This window comes from Gracilinanus agilis, chromosome 4 (genome assembly GCF_016433145.1).
Source record: "Gracilinanus agilis isolate LMUSP501 chromosome 4, AgileGrace, whole genome shotgun sequence".
In the NCBI taxonomy this organism is placed as follows: Eukaryota; Metazoa; Chordata; class Mammalia; order Didelphimorphia; family Didelphidae; genus Gracilinanus; species Gracilinanus agilis.
In genome coordinates this window covers 46,718,651-46,737,845 of record NC_058133.1, presented here as the reverse complement: position 1 = coordinate 46,737,845, position 19,195 = coordinate 46,718,651, and the positions used below count along the sequence as shown (strand labels likewise).

The window sequence follows — 19,195 nt, the reverse complement described above, 5'->3', positions numbered from 1 at the left end:
AGAGGGAGAGGACAGCTAAGCCAGCCTGGGCAGAGGAGGGAAGAGCAGAGACAGGTGTGCGCGGGAGGGGCTCCATGCAAAAAGGTGAAACTGGAGAATGTCAAGCAGAGGCAGGAGGGGACTTAAGGTGTCGCATGCTAGGCAGGGGCTGGGGCCCCACACAAGTGGCGCAAAGGGCAAGCCCCAAAATGAGCCTCGTTTCTGGAACCAGAGAAGGGGGGAGATTAGAAGTTTTGAGGAGTCAAGTGTTTCTGATAAATGCAAACAGGGGAGGGGGAGGAGGGGCTGACGGGTGATGGCAAAGATGCCTTATCCCAGGGAGGACTGCATGAAAAAATAAATCTGAGAGATGGAAGTGGTCTTGGAGAACATCTACCCCAGCCACTCTTTTTTAACAGAGAAATCAGTCACTGGCCCAAAGGCAAAGAGGTGGTCAGAATCACCAAGGGAGGCAAAATTCACACCCAGGTGCTCAGACTCCAAACCAGTGGTCTTTCCATTCCAGCTTGACCTTTCAGGCATATAAATATGTCCTGGCATCTCATGTTCTCATTCCTTCCCCCATTCAACTGCAAGCTGGAATTTTATGTAGTCTAAAACTGTGAGCTGGGGATGGAGTGGAAGACGGGTGTTCTGGGGGGAGGGTGACAGATGCTATTATTTCTGTATCATTACCAAAAAAGGGATGTGGCTAATTATATGTTAACTGCTGATCACTTTCTTCTCCCTTGCTACATAGAGATGGCCCTTCTTTTCCTTGACCAGTCCAACTACTTGTACAGCAGATCCCATCCATTACCATTTCAACTCTTTCCCTATCTTTTATTATATTCAATCTTTCCTATCTACTGTCTCTGGCCATCAAGCCCAGATCACCTCCATTCACATCTAAACCCTTTGCAATCTAATTTATAACCTTACCACCAAAAAATTATTCCACCACCCCAGCAAGTAGCAAAGTGCCTGGCACACATTAGGTGCTTAATAAATGCTTGTTACAGGATTAAACCTCACCCCTTTTCCCTAGCCCTCCCCTTGCAAAATCCAATCAGTTGCCAAGTCTTATTGATTCTTCCTCTGCAATATCCCTTGTGTTTGTCCCCTATTTCCTACTAGCATAGCTGTTTACCACCTTTATTCAAGTCCTCATTGCCTCCTGCCTGGGCTACTGGGATAACCTCCTAATTGCACTCTTGGTTTCCAGATTCTCTCTTTTCAAATGTCCAAATAATCTTCCCAAGCATGGAATTGACCAAAGCCTGCAGCAGCTCCCCAGTGCTTCAAGAATCAAATCTGAACTCCTCTGTTTGGCATTTAAAGCCCTTCCAAATCTGACTTCCACTCTGCCATTTAAAATTTATTTTATGAGAGAATAGAACTGATCACCTCTGAGAACAGAATAAAGCATATTTTTTCACTTTATTTTTTTAACTCTTTTCCCCCTCAATATGTCTAATATGGAAGTATATTTTGCATGATTTCACCTGTTTCATGGGCACTGTATTTCTTAACAAGTGGGAGAAAGTGGGGGAGAAGAAGGGAGAGAGAATTTGACATTGAAATTTTTAAAAATAAAAACACAAACTTATTTTATGACACATCACTTTCCTTCCCATAAACAGGGATTTCCTCCATGCCACCTTCAAAAGCTACACCCAAATGGCTGTAATGCCCTCTCCTTCATTCCTTAATACCACCTTTTAGAAATTTTTGGTTCTTTCAAGTCTCAGCTACAGCACCACCTCCCACCGATAATGTACAGAGAGCCCTAAAAAATTCTCACTGCTTTCTCCTTCCTCAAAGAATCTTATATTGACATTATGTATTTATATATCTGTTTATAATCTTCAGTTAGACTAAAAGCTCCTTGAGGCCAGGGACTATTTTTAGTGTTTGGTTTTCTTGCCTTTGCATTGCCAACACACTACAGAGTGGGAGCTTAATAAAACTTGAAGAATTCAATCAAATATTTTCCACAGAAAAAAGCTCCTGCAAAACAACTATGCAACAACAACAAAAAGAACCTAAATTTGGGGGGGGGGGGAGTTGGCCTCTTTACCTTGTCATTTTTCTTAATATAGTAAACAACTGCTATGTCAAGTACTCATATTGTAGAGCAGGCACCAAAATAACTTATATTCTATTTGGAATGTGTTGCCATTTTTCCCCTCTTGCTTTCCGATCCCGAATAAGCAATAAAAGGCAGCTGTCCTGAGGAAAGGAGGTGATCAAACATATTTGTGGTGTCCATCTGCCTTCGGTAAACAGTCACTAATGAATGCATTATTGTGATCAAGAACTGCCCTCTTAATCTCCAGTTGTGTTATATCCAACTGCTGAATTACTGCAATAGCTGCCTCTTCACCACCAAGTCTTGTCTTCATTCTCCTATTCTGCCAATCTATCTGAATACCAACTGCTCAATAAACCACTCTCAATGCTGCTTTTATTACCTCACATTCTCTGCTCCAAAACCTTGCAATCACTTAAAGGAAAAAGTATAAGTCACTGACCAATCCAAGCCCAACCTCTCTTCTCACACAACTGGCCCATACAAATGTCTGCTTCTGGCCCCAAACTATGGATCTCACTCTTTCAGTGTCTCTGTTTATGCTGCTCCAATTCCAACACACACACACACACACACACACACACACACACACACACACTCAACTCAGTCTAGCCCAGGTTTGTACAAATGCCTGCTGAATTGAACTAAATTGAATTGACAACTGCCATCAATCAGTTGCCCTGAACTCAGGAAGACTTTAGTTAACTGAAAAAGACTCATTTTGCTTGGTGTCAATGGTCAGCATCAACATCATCTTTTTCTCACTCACAGGCAACTGGACTTAAGGCTTTGGTCAAGCAGTATAGCCTAGATTTAGCTGTTGCTAAGAGGCCACAACCAATTTGTCAGCAAAACCGGTAAACTTTATAACAAGCCCCCCTTGAGTGTGTATTTCAGCCCTGAAACCCCAAACTTCACCATCAATCAGGATGGTGTCTATGAGGAGAGATGACTGCAGGGATATCAGGGAAGATGGGCCTGACCAAAAACAGCAATCCTGTCTTGGTACCACACCATCAAGGAGTCATTCCCTAAGCTCTTTCCTCCAAGGCAATGATTCTTTTCTAAAATGCAAACATTTTCGACTGTAACAATGCAGTAAGATCCCTCAACCCAGAGACAGTGACTTATTAGCTGCTTTGCTCTGGGAAAAGCTGAAAACACTGGTGCTGGGTTTAGGGCTGGGGGCCTGGGGAGGGGGGTTTAGGTTAGTTCACTCGTTTGTAGAGAGTCAGCCATGTCTGCATGTGTATATATTTATAAATGCAGAGGAAGCTCCCTGTGTCATGGGTTGTCTGTGAACCAGGCACCACGGTGGATAAATCAGTCTCCCATTTATGCTGACAAGAAGCAAATTAAAGCTGTCTTGCTCTGAGTTTTGTTTTCTGATACTGACAATCAGATATTCCCCAAAAATGATACCTAAGGCAGCTGTCCAATAAGGAAGCTGAAATTATCTTTCTTCTCTCCTTCTCTTCTCCCCCCTTCAACAGTTTTCTTCCATTCTACCTCCAAATAATAAAAATGATTGATAAAGCATTCCAGTGTTCAAGGGCTTGCCACCCTAGAGGCAGGGAGCAATTATCTGGTAAAAATGGGCTGTATGGACTAAGACAGATAAATGAGAAAAACCTACAGGAAAACACTTGGAATTCAAAAGCCCTATGCCGATAGACAGAAAGTCTTCTTGGTCTTATTTAACCTCTAGATCTTTTTTCCCCCAGGCACTTTACCTCCCCAAAGATACACTACTTTTTTCCTTCATAACTCTATTTAAATTAACTGGTAATTAACTCCATTCTTTCCTTCCTTCTGTCTTTTCAATCCTACCTCCTTGTTTTCTGTCCTCAAAAATGAAAATCTTCCCTATGTGATATTATTGTATCCTGACTGTCACTTAGTTTTGCATTGTCTGCAATGAGGAAATATGCAATATTGCAGAGAGAAAGCAGGATCCACTCATATATAGGTCCTTAAAAACTCCAAGCCCTCCCTCATCTTAGCCATTACATTCACCCGATGCAAGCTCCGAGAGCCGGAGAAGCCTTGCCCACTGCCTCACGGATAAAGCCCTGCTACTGTCCAGGGCTCTCAGTAGCTATTTCCAATTCAAATGGTCTGCCGATTCTAACTAGGAAAATCACTCAGCTGTGGCAGGGGGCTATTAACACTGTATGAAGAGAGACATTTTAAAACGCAAGGTAGATTGAGCATTTCTCGTTCTTCACAAAGAATACATTACCTCCAAAAGCCACGGTTTCAGCTTTCGGTCCAACAAAATATCAAATCCCAGGACTTCAAAGCAGACACTTTCACTTCCCGGAGGTTGTCCAGGTCTACACATTCGATATGCATGCAAGACATGTGGTTCTGCTACAATCAGAGTTTTTACCACCAATTCCTAGGTTAAATATGACAAGACAGATAAAAAATGCACATTAGATTGCATCTGATTTCTCTGCTTTGAAAAAGTAAAGAGTTAATGAACAGCGTTTTTATGAGCTACCAACTAACGGCAAAGCAAGGCTTTAGACTGGCATTCTCCCCACCACTTGTCTTAAAAAAAAAATTAAACATAAAGGCTAGTGGAAGGCACCTGAGGGTCTTTATTTATACTAGCCTGGGGAAAAGCTGTTAAATGGAAAGGGCTTGGAGGACAGAAACTGAAAAGAAACTAGCTTTCAGAATTTTCTACAAGAGAAAACTAATTTGAGGGCAAGTTATTAGAATTTGTTTTTTAAAAGACCAATTTACCAAGCAAGGTCTAGATAAAGCAGAGTTACTTAACCTGGGGTCTAGGAATCTTTTTGCTTTGTTTTAGTAATTATTTCCACACAGTTTTGTTTTATCTTATTTTCCACTGCCATCCTACATAATTTATTTTATGAAATTAAAGACATGATTCTGAGAAGGGGTGCACAGGCTTCACCAAGACTCTTAGCAGAGGTCCAAGATACAAAAACATTTTCAGAGCCCCTAAGCTAGAAGGTAAGATTACAGTAAGTGAGATCAAGGATTACAATCATCGTCTATCACATTATTTGTATCTGTACAATTTTTTGCTCTATGTATGTAGTCTCTTACAATATTAATCTATATTACTTAACAGTCAAGATTTTGAATATTATCACGTTGAGATTTTTTATATTTTTTCATTTTCCATAGAAAGGGGTGTTATTTTCTTGAGCTTACTATTTTCTATTATAGCTAGCTGAACACGCTTCCCCTATCTCCCACCACCAGGGAGCATAAACACTACCACAAAGTAGAATAAAAGAGAAAGGCATGAGAAGTTAACCCTTTCCAATTTCAGCAGAATGCCGACCCCTCTATACAGAGCTGGGTGTGAGTGGAAGAAATACGATGATGGAGTTTTCAGACAATTGGGTTAGAAATGACAAGACCACATGGTAACAACAGAAAATGTCAAGTAGAAACAAAAAGTCTGGTTATATGTATCTTCCAGTATATTACTGCAGCAGTGGGCCTGGAATAACTAACAATTTATACCACAGAACAGGGAGAAGAGACTACTGATTTCATTCAACTAGCTTTCCATGTCTCTCTCGGGAACAACACAGCCCTATTTCCAGCTTTTTGAGTTATGGGTAAACATATTTCAAGGTTCTAAAATAGATTAGGGCATCTTTGAGCCACTGATGTACCACTAAATGCAATTTCATTGTCATTTAGTATGTATTCTGCCAATCAAAATTAATCAAATTTCCCAGCAAGCCCATCCATGAAAGGACATGAAAGGTAAGGATAGGGAGGGAAAAAAAAACCCTAGTGTGATCTGGTACATCTTACTCTTTACTTATAAGGCTGTTATTGATATATGGAAATATATACAATTATAATAGTGACGGAAATTTTCTCACAGGCTTTACCTATTATATTTCAAATTTTAGATTTTGAACTTTGTCACATGAAAATTTAAATGTTAAATAGGTTTAAAAAAGGATTCAAGCAGGACATTTTTGAATGATTACAATCACTAGTGCTAAATGTCTGAATTTAGATATATTTATTAATTTTTTCAGCTTTTTCAGCTACACCTTGCCATGTTTTTACTGGAGGTTATTTATGACTTGGTCTCCAGTGAAGAATGGGTATATTTTTAGAGGCATGTGATCCCCAAAAAAGGCACTGAGGCAATCCTTTACAAATTGAATGGCATTTGTGAACTGATACATTAAGACAAAGTTCAGTTCCAACCTCATGATATGTAATCTTTTTTAATACAACACTCTATGGTTCACCTTTAAAATTTGTTTATGAAAATTTTACAGTAAAATCTCTATACCAGAAAAAAATGTTCAATTACTATGAAAATGCAAATAATTCCACTTGGTAAATTTACAATCGAATATTCTATGAAATATTATTTGTAAGATTCAGATTTTCTAAATGCATTTATAGATTTGTAAACAGCAAATGTTTTCTCAATACATTTTCAGAAGTTAAAAAAATCAGTGTCTATCAGAGCAAGTCTTTTGATCTCAGCATCCTCTACATTATAACTGTGAAAGAACAGTCACATTAGGAGCTATACTTTTAGCTAAAATAGATAAGCAAATTCCCCTATTACCGATTCTACTGGTCATCAGTTCTAGAGATATTCCTTATTCCAATTAAATTCTTAAATTTGTATAGGAGAAATGCCACTTAATAAACTATTTTTTTTGGTACAGCAAGTTCCATTTCAAACACCTTTCGGTGAGACAGTCTAGTAGCTAATCTCTCTCTCCACAAGGAAATTTCCCTAAGAGCAAAGTCTGGTTGGAAGTGAGAACTATGAAGGAGAAACAGCTTAATCTGATAAGAACAGGTACCCCTGTCAAGTCCCGGAGAAAATTAAGATGAACTATTGCTTAGTCCCAGTTACCTATTCATTAAGCCACAATAAGCCTACTGGGTTGTGTGTGTCATGATTACTGTCCATCAACATAAGCTGATGTCCAAAATGTCCCTTTTCAAATTAAATCAATTGTGCTCCTGTTGATCCTCTGTTCTCAATCTAATGATGCCTCCTAGGATTTAGACCTGGAAGAAGCCTCAGAGATCATCTAGTCTTAATCTCTCATTTAAAAGATGAGGAAGCTGAGCCCCAGAAAGTACAGGTGATTCGGCTAAAGTTACAGAGGTAGTGAGGAAACGAGCTGAGAGTTGAACCTATATGCTATAATTCTAAATCCAGTCCACTTACCACTGTCATGCTAGGATTATTAGAGCCTTTTTAGCATATCATGGGTGTTTAAAAAATAACTACAACAATTAGCCTTGGTAACAATAGAGTAAATACCTTATTTTAATTCAACAAACAAACATTTATCATCCTGCCAAGCTCAAATCCAGTTTGGATATGTTTAGTCTCTACTCAGGATGGAAGCCATCAATTTAACAAACCATTAGGTTGAGACAAATGTCAATGCAGGCACAATCTACAAATTTGCTGATCTTTGATGGTCATTACCCATGACATATATTTTTATTACCTCCAATCCTCCCAAAAGGAGAGCTTCTAAATCAAATTACACAGTCTCTGTGTCACTGTGAATCTTCAATAAGCATGCTTCCTGACTTTGAGGACAGTTTTAATCCCCTTACTAAGCTTAATAATATGATTATTAGCCTTGTCTCATATAAGTTTGCCATTCTGCTAGAACTTGTTCTCCTCTCTTCCAAATCTTACTAAAATGACTTCACTACCAAGTATATGTATTCTATGCACTGAGACAAGCTAATATCTTGATGGAAAAGTTTAGTTTAGTCTAAGTGTTACCCTAGTTAGGAATCGCTTTTTAAACTTATGCTCTTAGTAACAAATGTGATACTGATCTAATTAACTGGGCCTGAGAAACACTGTATTAAGTAGCCTGGCTTTTACAGAATGTATTGTTTTTAAAGCAGAGAAATAACAGAAATCATGCAACAGTATTATCTTACTGAGATATCATTCCAAAACTTAGCAACATCGTATTTATTTGTTTGTAGGAATTCAGTAAACCATTTGATGGACCGCTTGCTGCCTTTATCTTCAGTTTCATCCCGTTCAAAGCGCTCATTATGTTTGTTCACAGAGTAGTTTGTCAGATGCATATAGAGTTGGCTCTGGAACACATGAAAATCAAAGTGGTTACAGTGTCCATAGAGCCCTGTCCTGTGGTGCATTACAGCAAAAACAATAGCCCCCCCTACACACACACACACACACACACACACACACACACACACACACACACACACAGCCTATCCAANACACACACACACACACACACACACACACACACACACACACACACACAAAGCCTATCCAAAGAGATGGAATGAATTCATTAAAATTTTTTGCATTATCTTTGCTGGCAAACAAGTAGCTATTTACTTAATTTACAAGATAAATAGAATGATGGGCTCACCTTCCAGGGACTTAATATAATGCTCTGCAGAAAGCAGCTACTTTACAGTGAAACCAATTACCTGTATTGCCAAGAGTTATATATTTAACTATAAAGGAGAGACTTTTGCCCAGAACTCTGAGTACAAATGCCCCAAGTTAATATTTCTATACCAGGAAAACGTTTTAAAGGTTTTGTTTCTACTGATGCTGCTGGGTTGTGGGAGGTGGGGGGGGGGGGGTTGGGTGCAGACTGTTTGCTTGTTTTTGCCATCGGTGACATTTTAAATACATACAGTCTTCCCATCTTCACCATGGTTTCTTTTGTGAAAGGTATTATTTGTGTGAACCTTTTTCCAAGAAATGAGAATTAAATTAAGGCTGCAGCAATGGTCTCATGCAAACAACAGAGCCTGAAAAGAGAAGCCATCTGAGTTTTCCACAATGGGCTTTCCCACTGACCAGCCAGGCTTAGTCAGTTGATTGCATGTAACCAAGGGTAGGTACATAAAGCACTGCTGGCACTGGAAGGAAAGGTGCTATTAAAAACTCAAAGGTATTCACATATTAGAGCAGCATAAACAAAGACCAAGATATTTTGTTTTAAAACCTTGGACTCAGCGGCAGCAAGGTGGTTCAGTAGAATGAGAAGCAGGACTAGAGACAGAAGGTCTTGGGTTCAAAAGTCGCCTCCGACACTTCTAGATGTGCCATCCTTAGCAAGTCACTTAACAACCTCAATGCCTGGCCCTTGATCGCTCTTCTGCTTTGGAATCAATCCACAGTATTGATTCTAAGATGGGAGGTAGGGGTTTTAAAACAAAAGTTTGGGTTTTTATAACAAAGATTTGTAATATTCTGTCAATTATTTTAAATTCTATTAGCTTGTCATATAGTAAATCAATAAATCAATATTTGAGTCAGTTTCAAGAAAGATATATAGATATAGATATAGATATAGATACATAAAATATATATGCCTGGCACTGTGCTAGGTGCAATGGGTTTGAAAAAAGGATAAGACCTCATTCCTATGCATAAGGAGTTTATAGTCTAATTGTGGAAACAAGATACATACCCTGCAACTGATTAAAAATACAGCAAGTTCTAATGGAAACCTTGCAGCAAGCTGAATTAGGTCATACCCAAGGATCCCCCCATTAGCTCTGAATTCTATAACACCTCCTGGAAAACCCAAAACCATTTTCTCTTTATCTATCCTGGTCTTCCTTCCCAACAATGTCAGAGCTCTATCTGTGCTATGGAGCCAATGTTTCATGCCTCCAGAGAGATCTCAATCTCTAGCCTGTCCCCCTTATCTTACCCTCTACCTGGTTCCTTCCACCATGAAATATGCACAGTCTTCTTTCAATATCTGGGGAAGAAACTCCACAATTACTTGACTCTGCTGCTCATTCTGGCTAACATACATTATTTAATTCTCTCCTTTTCAATTCCTAAATTCATCAATGAGTAGTCAATTCAGGTAAAGGGACTTTAAGTATCTATTATTTGTGGCCAATCTAGACATGCCTATGGGTAGTACATATAAGAATACAAAGTTAAAAATGAAACTGCCTCTCAAGGAGTTTACATATTTTGTATGTCCCTGTATTCCCTTAATTCCTAATAATCTTATCTTTGCCCCAATACAATCCTAAAACTTCACTCTCATAGATCACCTAAGATCTCCCTTCTACCCAAAGGCATGATTTCCTCATTCTCCATTCTTCTTAATTTCTCAGCATCATATGATGTGTTCTGAAACTGTCCCTTCTTGGTTTCACTAAAAATTTTTAAAATTACATTTTATTTTTAATTAGAATAAATCTAATTTCTCTCCCTCCTAACACCACCCCATTGGGAGGGGGGAAAGGAAAAATAAAAATATTTTAACAAATATACAGTTGAGGAAAACCAATTCCCTCATTTGGGTTAGAGGGTAAAAGAATGAGACACAGAAGGACCATGGAGTCCTTGAAGCAGAGAAAAAAGTTCATACATAGTCTTGCTCCCTTTCCCAAACTCAAGTTCTACATTTCTAAATCCCTGCTAGATATCTCCATCTGAATCTCCCACTGGCATTGCAAAGTCTTCACATCCTATTCTATTCCAATAAAGCTTACCTTCTTTATGACTTTCCTACAGTTTTGAAAATGTCAACATTATCCTACTCAGCTTAGCTTGGAAGCTTGGAATGGTCACTTACTTTTCTTTCCTTTTGGAACACCTCATTAAAGGACCTAAATCTTAACTCTAATCTTCCTTCTTCTCCCCAATGAGAGCTTGAGAGCTAATTCTTATCTCCATAATACTGGCTATTCCTTACATTTCTGCTACCACAACCTGACCTAAGGCTTTTACATCTCTCCTATTGTAATGTAGTAATCTCCTAACCAGTTTTCCCATCAAGGATCAAGGCCCTTCCTCCCTACATAAAATTCATCCTATCTACTCATCCTAGAGTCATGTGCCTAACATATAACTACAATCACTTCATCCCCAATGCTCAAAAACCCTTAAAACACTTGGCCATATTTATCAAACAAGGTCTCTGGATTCACAGCAAAATATAGCCTTCAAAATTCCTTCAAAACCTACTTTTTTCCCTACCTACCCAATTTTGCACGCGCCACCATCTGACCTTAGGAAGCTATCCAATGACTTCTGTCCAATGAAATTTTATCCTTCTTTCAAGACTCCGTTCAAAATGCCACTTTGACTTTCATGAAGTCTTCTCTGTTCCCACCAGGAAAAAAGTGACTTTTCCCTGCTCAAAATTCTCTTAATCTTTTTTTTGTACCTCTTTTATATTAACATTCTACTTCATATACTAGTTATTTGCTTTAATTTTCTACTTCAATTGAAAACCCCTGAAGGGCAGGAAACTCATCTTCATATTTTTTATAGCAATGAGTACAGTGAGTTGGCCTCAGTAGGCAGTCAAAAATATTTGGTGAATGGATAATGGCTTGTTTTCTTTGCCAATGAAGTTATGACTATCAAAACTTAAAACACCAATACAACCCCTGAAAGGCAGTGAGGTATAGTTGAAAAGTGTTACATTTTGATTCAGGAAAGCCAAATCCCTGCTCTGAATTACCATAATGAGGAGGTCCAATAAAACTAAAACTGCCTCAAGAAGGGGAAAATAAAATAAAAATAAAAAATAAAAACTTGATTCTCTTGCCAAGCAAAATAACATAGGAGAAAAGGCAACACCAGTTTGGGATATAAACTCATTTGTAAAATCTTATGGAAAGGGATAGTGGAAAGTTGTGAACAGAATCACATCATAAGGCAAAGGTGTAATGGAAGGAAAATAAGTTTAAAGAAAGTCTAGCAAGAGATACGACTAAACAAAAGTATTCTGACTTCATCGAAGGATGAAACTGGAAGGACTAAAACCAAGAAATGAAATAGGGGAAGTAGATTCCAATATTGTTATGACACTCTGTTCATCATTAAGGATAATTGGGGTCTCACATTATAATTTTAATGTCCTATCCTTGGGTGGGCTTTGAGGGGTAGTGTAGATATCTATTAAGTCAACATATACTAGCCTTCAGTCAGCTGGCCATTTGGTGGTGAATCCTATTATTCTGATTTTACATAAGGGAAAACTAAAACTCAGAGAATATAAGTGTATGGCTAAGAAGTGAGAGAGGTGGCACTTTGAACCCACATCTTCCTGGTTCCCATTCTAGTCTTCTCTCCATGAACCCACAATACCTCAAAAAAAAAAAGAAATCATTCTTTATAATTATAATTACATTATTAATTTGGGGAAAGGTTCTGTATTTTTGGCATGCTGTAGTGGCAATGGAAAAGATTATGAGATCTTTTCTTGCATGGCTTCTCTGAAAAGCAAACTCCATCTGCTTCCAAGATGAGCAGTAAGTTACCATTGGCAACTTGCATAAGTGTTACTAAAAGTTCCAATATACAATCATAACAAGATAAAGTACCACTTGAGAGATTTTTTGACATATATGCTTTTTGTCTCAGACCAAAATTGCTTTAAGTACAGTTGAAAATGATTGCCTCATCTCCACTTAGGAACACACAGTAATACATTTTGTTCTTAAGGATATATATTCACCCAGCACCACTTACCAAATTTGTATCATTAGGTGGACTATACTTCTCTGTCCCCATTCTCACAAGCCCATCATGATATAAAAATATTTTTAATGGATCACAGGATGTTATGAGAATGTAAATTCGTAAATCAAACTTGTAGCCTTCCATAAGGAAAGGTTTATCAATGTATTCTTGGACAATCAAGTGGTCCTGGGCTGACAGTTTTTCAGCATTTTTTACCAAAGAGATCCTGGATTTGAAAAAAAAATAGAAAAATAGGAAATAAGGCACATGTGGTTTACAAATAAAGTGTCAGATATGTTCAAAAGCTGAGAAGTCTCCTTTATCTATAAAGAAATTGCATGCCCACCAGCACCAGAAGGCTCTCTCCATGACTGCCTTCTATGTTTCTCTTGGCACCCTCTACCATGAAAACTGATTTGAAGATGATCACTATTTGTTCCCCAAAAAACCCAAAAGGGTTATGACAGCAGTTCTGCATTATTGAAATCAACTCATATTTTCTAATCATGAAAAACAAGAACATCTGAAATCCTTTCCATTTGTTAGACAGAGTATATTTCCTATGGTACCGACAACACGAGGAGCCAGTTCTGCTCAGTCAATGGAATTAAAACTTTGGATGATGTTGCACATTTCTTAATGAACATGGCCATTTCCTTAAAATTCTGAGCAGTGATACTGTCATGGACTCTTTGTTTATTTGCTACAGTTGAATATTTCAGATTAAAAGTCTTGGCTGATTTTATAAATGAATCAAAGGAAAAGACCATGAACCCTAGGTTATATGACAGCTACACTATGAATTATCACTTTTCATAGCATTATGAATTGATAAGCTAAACATTCCCCTTCAAAGTCCTACAGGCTCCAAGGTCTTGTCATAGGATGGAAGTGATGCCACTTTAATAAGGAGGCTATATCAGTAAAGAATAAGCCTCAGAAAAGCCTGGGCATCTGGAAGGGTCTATCCCTTCAGAGGAGATGGAGCCAAATGCAGAAAGGCTCACAGCCTCAGAGGAAAGCCTTGTAATTATCAGTGACAAACCACCTCCCTAAAAGAATGATCTACACTGATTAAATCACACAAATTTAGAGACAGGACAAAAAGACTAGGATTTTTAAGGTCTATCTTTTCCGTGTGTGTTTTTATGCAAGTAAAAGATATGAGCTAAAAGTTCATTACAAAAAAAAATAACAAAAAGGAACTAAGAAATTGGCTTTTTAAAATCTATTTTTTGATTTCTCAGATCACTTTTCCAGTTTCAGAGACTTTTAACATTTTTTCCCATATGCTTCTAAGTCTTTATGATGTTGAGCATATAAAGAAGGAAATATTCCAAACAAATAAGACTGCACTACTACGCTTCCTAAGCTTAAAAAACTGGCAATCTACCCCTTCTCAAATTTCATAATCCTAACTGCTGTTTACCTATAAGATTTGTCTCAATTCATACATTTCTGAGTTGGAATTGTTTTTTTTAATTAATAGAATTTATTTCCAGGTATCTCAGCACCTCCCTCCCCTCCCCACACTATAGAAGGTATCGTCTGGCAAACAGATATGTGTATGTAAAGATTATGTCTTGTGTTTTCATTTTTAAGTTCATTCTCTGGAAGTGAGCATTCAGAGGCTATTCTTCAAATATTAACACTGTAGTTGTATATTCTGTTCTCTTGGTTCTACTTGTTTCACTCATCATGTCATGTAGTTTCTTAAGGTTTCTAAAATATTATTCTGTTTGTTTCTTACTGTTCAGCAATATTCCATTACAATCATATACCACAATTTCTTAAGCCATTTCTCAACTGATGGACAACCCCTCAATTAAACAGTCCTTTGCTACCACAAAGAAAGCTGCTATAAAAATTTTGGACATATAGGATTTTTTCCCCTTTTTCTCTTGATCTCCTTGGGAAAGAGATGCAGAAATATCTAAAGGTATACACAATTTTATAACTCTCTGGGTGTAATTCCAAAGTGCTCTCTAAAATTATTGGATCAATTCATAGTTATACCAACAGTGTGAACAATTCTTCAGAATTGTTTTGGTTTGCATTTCCCTAATCAGTAGTAATTCAGAGTATTCTTTTATATACCTATATATGGCTTTGATTTCTTCATCTGAAAACTGTTCATATCTTTTGTCCATTTACCAATTGGGGGATGGTTCTTACTCCCATAAATTTGACAAAGTTCTCATATACGTTAAATATGAGATATTTATCTGAGACTATGAAAGTTTTTTTCTCCATTTTCTACTTTTCTTCAAATCTTGACAACATTTGTTTTATTTGTACAAAAAATGTTCAATTTAATGAACTTAAGATTATCTGTTTTACATCTCACAATATTTACTCATAAATTCCTCTCTTATCCATAAATCTAATAGGTAATATGTTCCCTATTCTCCTAGTTTGCGTATGATATCTCCATTTATGTCTAGGTCCTATATCCATTTTGATCTTAGGGAATGGTGTAAGATATTGTGTCTCTACTTCGTTTCTGTTTTTCCAGTTGTCAGAATAATTTTTACCAAATAGTAAATTCTTATCCCAATAGCTGGGATTTATATTTTTGTCAAATACAAGGTTACTATAATCTTTTACTACTGTTTGTTGTATGTCTACTCTGTTCCACTGAACTATCTTCCTATTTCTTCCCAGTATCAGATAGTTTTGATAATTACTACTTTATAATATTTTAGAATTTGATGCTGCTATCCCTCCTTCCTTTACATTTTTTCATTAATTCTTTTGATCTTCTTGATCTTTTATTCTTCTAAATGATTTTATTATTTTTTTCTAACTCAATAAGATAATTTTTGGTAATCTGTTTAGGATGACATTGAATAAGTAGTTTAGTTTAGGTAGAAATGTCATTTTAATTATACTGATTCTGACCATCCAAGAGCAATTAACATTTCTCCAGTTATTTAGAATTGAATTTATTTTGTGTAAAAAGTATTTTATGATTATGTTCATGTAGTTCCTGGATTTGTTTTTGTAGGTGTACTCCCAGGTATTTCATTCAATCTGTGGTTCTTTTAAATGAAGTATTTCTTTCTATCTTTCCTTGCAGGACTTTATTAGTAATAAATAAAAATGCTGATGATTTGAGTTTATTGAATATCTTGCTGTTTTATTAATATTGATAGTTTCAACTAACTTTTTAGTTGAATTTCTAAGGTTTTTCACATATACCATCATATCATCTGCAAAAGAGATGTTTTATTACCTCTTTGCTCATTCTGATTCCTTCAATTTTTTTCTTTTCTAATTGCTCTTGCTAACATTTCTAATACTATGTTAAATAATATGAATGATAAGAGGTGTTCTTATTTTTGAAATTTCTAGCTTATCCTTGTTACAAATAATACTTGCTGATAGTAGGTAGATGTTTTGTATCATTTTAAGAAAAATTCCACTTATACCTATGCTTTCCTGTGTTTTTAATAGGAATGAGCATTGTATTTGATTTATCAAAGGCTTTCTCTGCATCTAATGATATAATCATATGATTTTTAGTTAGTTTTTAAGATTAAATTAAACTGAGTTATTGTTGAGGGATTGTTTTGTTTTTTGTTTTGAGGTTTTGTTTTGATTTTTTTGGAATCTGAGGAACAAACAATTTTCTGAAGGCAATTCTTTCTCTGGTACAGAACTCTTAATTGAATTCTACTTAATTTTTTAACTGACACACAAAAGATATTAGAATGTAATGGAAAATGTGGCACATTAAACCTTTATAACAGTAGTTAAAAATAGAGTTTTCTCCATCCATCTGCAACTGTGAGCAATTTACCATTTACAGGTTTGTTTTTTTTCCAAATGTCTGTTTAGCTGTGTCATTTTAGTGTCAAGGCTCAAGTTTACCTACCCATGACCCATTGCACCATTTGCTGGTTTAACAATAAAAGTTTTCTGTTTCCTTCTTTTCTTCAATTCTTTTACATAGTTCTGGAACTGGGTATATTCTGATGGGAAGATCCATGTTCGGGGTACAAAAGTATATTCCAGAGGATTACATTTGATCATTCTGTAAATACAAAAAACAGCATCTTAAAAGTTTTTACAAACTTTTAAAATATCTTTTCCTTATGGGATTATGCGGTACCACTTAGAAATAAAAAAGAGATAAGGTGTGGTATAATAGGAAGATGATTCTAACAAGAGTCACAAGAACTTTGGATTTTATTCTAGGCTCAGACACATAGCATCTATGTATACCCTAGACAAGTCGTACAACATCTCTGAGTTTAGGTTTCTTTAAATGAAAACAGGAAATTAGAGGATCATAAACTTAAAACTAGAGTGGACTTCAGAGGCCATTAAAGCCAACTTCCCTTTAGACACTGAGGAAAAATGAGACAGTAAATGACCCGCACACAAATCTAGTTCCGAAGTAGGATTTTAACCCAAGTATTAATAACTACACAGTACTGATATTGGGAAAGAGTTCAATAATCTCCAACTCCTTTAAATGTGAGCTATTATTAGGGCAATAGAGGAAAGATCCCTGGGCTTGGAGTCATGAGAAAGTTGGTTTAAATCTTGCTTTGGATACCTCCTAGCAGTGTGATCATAGGAAAGTCATTTAATTACTCTGAGCCTCAGTACCCCATCTAAAAATGGGGACTATATTACCTGTAATACCTATCTTGTAGTGCTTCCATAAGGAACAAATGTATAAAAGTGCTTTCTCAACATTGCACACTTCACAAAGTATAATCAACAAATATGGATATATTCATCGAATTTATGCTGAGGATTCTCAAACCTCTATTCTAGTCCTGGTCCCTACTGAGTTCCAGACAACCACCACCAATTACCTATTATATTTTTCTAGTAGATACATCCTGTAGGCATCTTCAAATCAATGTGTCCAAAATAGGACTCATTTTCTTTCTTACGAGATCTTCCCAACTTCCCTACTACTTTTACGAGAATCACGATTCTCCTGGCCACCCACACACTCGATTTTGTTGTCATTCTCAATTGACTTGCACTCACAGCATAGATCCAATTCACTGTTAAATCTTTTTTCTATATTTACAACAGCTCTTATATATGTCCCTTTCTCTCTACTCCCACGACCACCATACAAATTTTAGGACCCCAGCACCTTTTTTTCCAAGAGTATTATATTCTTCTAATTGTTCTCTGTGTCTTGAGTCACTTCCCACTCTAATCTGTCTTCCAGGCAGCTGCAAAAAACACTTGATTTCCCTTAAGTGTAAGTCAAGTCTGATCAGGTTATGGGTCTACTAAATAAGCTCCAATAGCTCCCAATCACCTCCAGGATCAAACATAAAGTCCTCTGGCACTTAAAGCCCTTCACAACCTGTCCCTTCCCTCCCTCTTAAGTCTTCTTACCTAGTAAACCCTTCCATTTACATTGCAATTCTGCCTTACTAGCCCACTTACTGCTCTCCTCATTTAGAACAATCCATCTGTCCCCACTACACCTTGCATTGGTTGCCCTCCATGCCTGAAATACACTCCCTCTTTATCTCTGCCTTTTAGAATACCTGGCTTCTTTCAAAATTCAGTCAAAGGCTATCTTCTGCAAGAGATTTTTCCCAGTTCACCTCCCCACACCAACCCCCACCCTCTAACACCACCCCCCACACCTAAGGCTATTTTTTCATTTCCTCTGTGTGTTTTTATTTTGTTAAATATTTCCCAATTCCATTTTACTCTGGTTGGAGGGGGCCACTCAGAGGAGTTTTGAAGGCTGCTGGTGTTTCACCCCTATGTTTATTATACCATGGCCAAGGCAACATGGTATTATTGTATATTAATATTATTATTAGTTGTAATAGTAGAATAATTATACTATTGGTTAAAGATTTTACCAAGCCCATACGACACATGGTAACAACTTAATAAATGCCTGCTGACTTGACCTGAATCCCCAAGGAATCTTTCATCCAAAGATAAACAAAACCATGTTATTATTAAATATGGAGAAAAGTAGAAAAAAACTGAAAGGAAAGCAAGGCATATTGTAATGAAGGGCATCAATGTGGGGACTAGAAGAAGGAGGACATGAATCTCTGTGCCTTGGTTTAATCCTATTCCTTTCTTTCCTGGAGATTTGCAGTACCTTTGTGTTGTACCGAGTGTTCCTTTGAGAGAACCTCATGAGGGTTATGCTTCCACTATGAGAAGCAAGATAATTACCAACTCCATCTTTCTGACTCAGACCTAAGCCAAGAAGCTAAAAAATTCAGTACAATAGGCTGATACTGACATTTCTTCTGACAACTATATAAAAATCATCTGACGGCACTAAAGTCATGTCAACCAGGTTTCTTTCTGTTCTCAAAACATTTTTTATGAATCATCGCATATTTCACAAGATATATAGACTTTGAAATTAGATCAGACTAAAGATATAATTAAGTCAGTATATTTTGAAATACATGAGGTGGTATTGTGAATGGTACAGTGTCAACTTTTTAAAATGCCAAGTCCAATATAAAACAAAAATGCATACCCCCCAAAAAGATATCAGAGCTTCAGTCTATTTAGGTAATCTGGCAAGAATCAGACTCAGAAAGTGTTTCAGGGAGACATGCTGTCCAGTCCCTAATGAGACTTGAGAATTTCAGAATCAG

General features: G+C 36.9%; 1 protein-coding gene across 1 annotated transcript in view; it reads right to left on the bottom strand.

The window, feature by feature from the left end:
• TTLL7 (tubulin tyrosine ligase like 7) overlaps positions 1-19,195 on the bottom strand; it is a 114,636-nt gene that overhangs the window by 83,144 nt on the left and 12,297 nt on the right. The window contains exons 5-8 of the mRNA XM_044674312.1: positions 16,453-16,611; positions 12,585-12,801; positions 8,021-8,185; positions 4,314-4,472 (exon numbers count right to left, since the gene is read on the bottom strand). Coding sequence (XP_044530247.1) covers positions 4,314-4,472; positions 8,021-8,185; positions 12,585-12,801; positions 16,453-16,611 — 700 coding nt within the window. The remainder of the gene's footprint in view (positions 1-4,313; positions 4,473-8,020; positions 8,186-12,584; positions 12,802-16,452; positions 16,612-19,195) is intronic.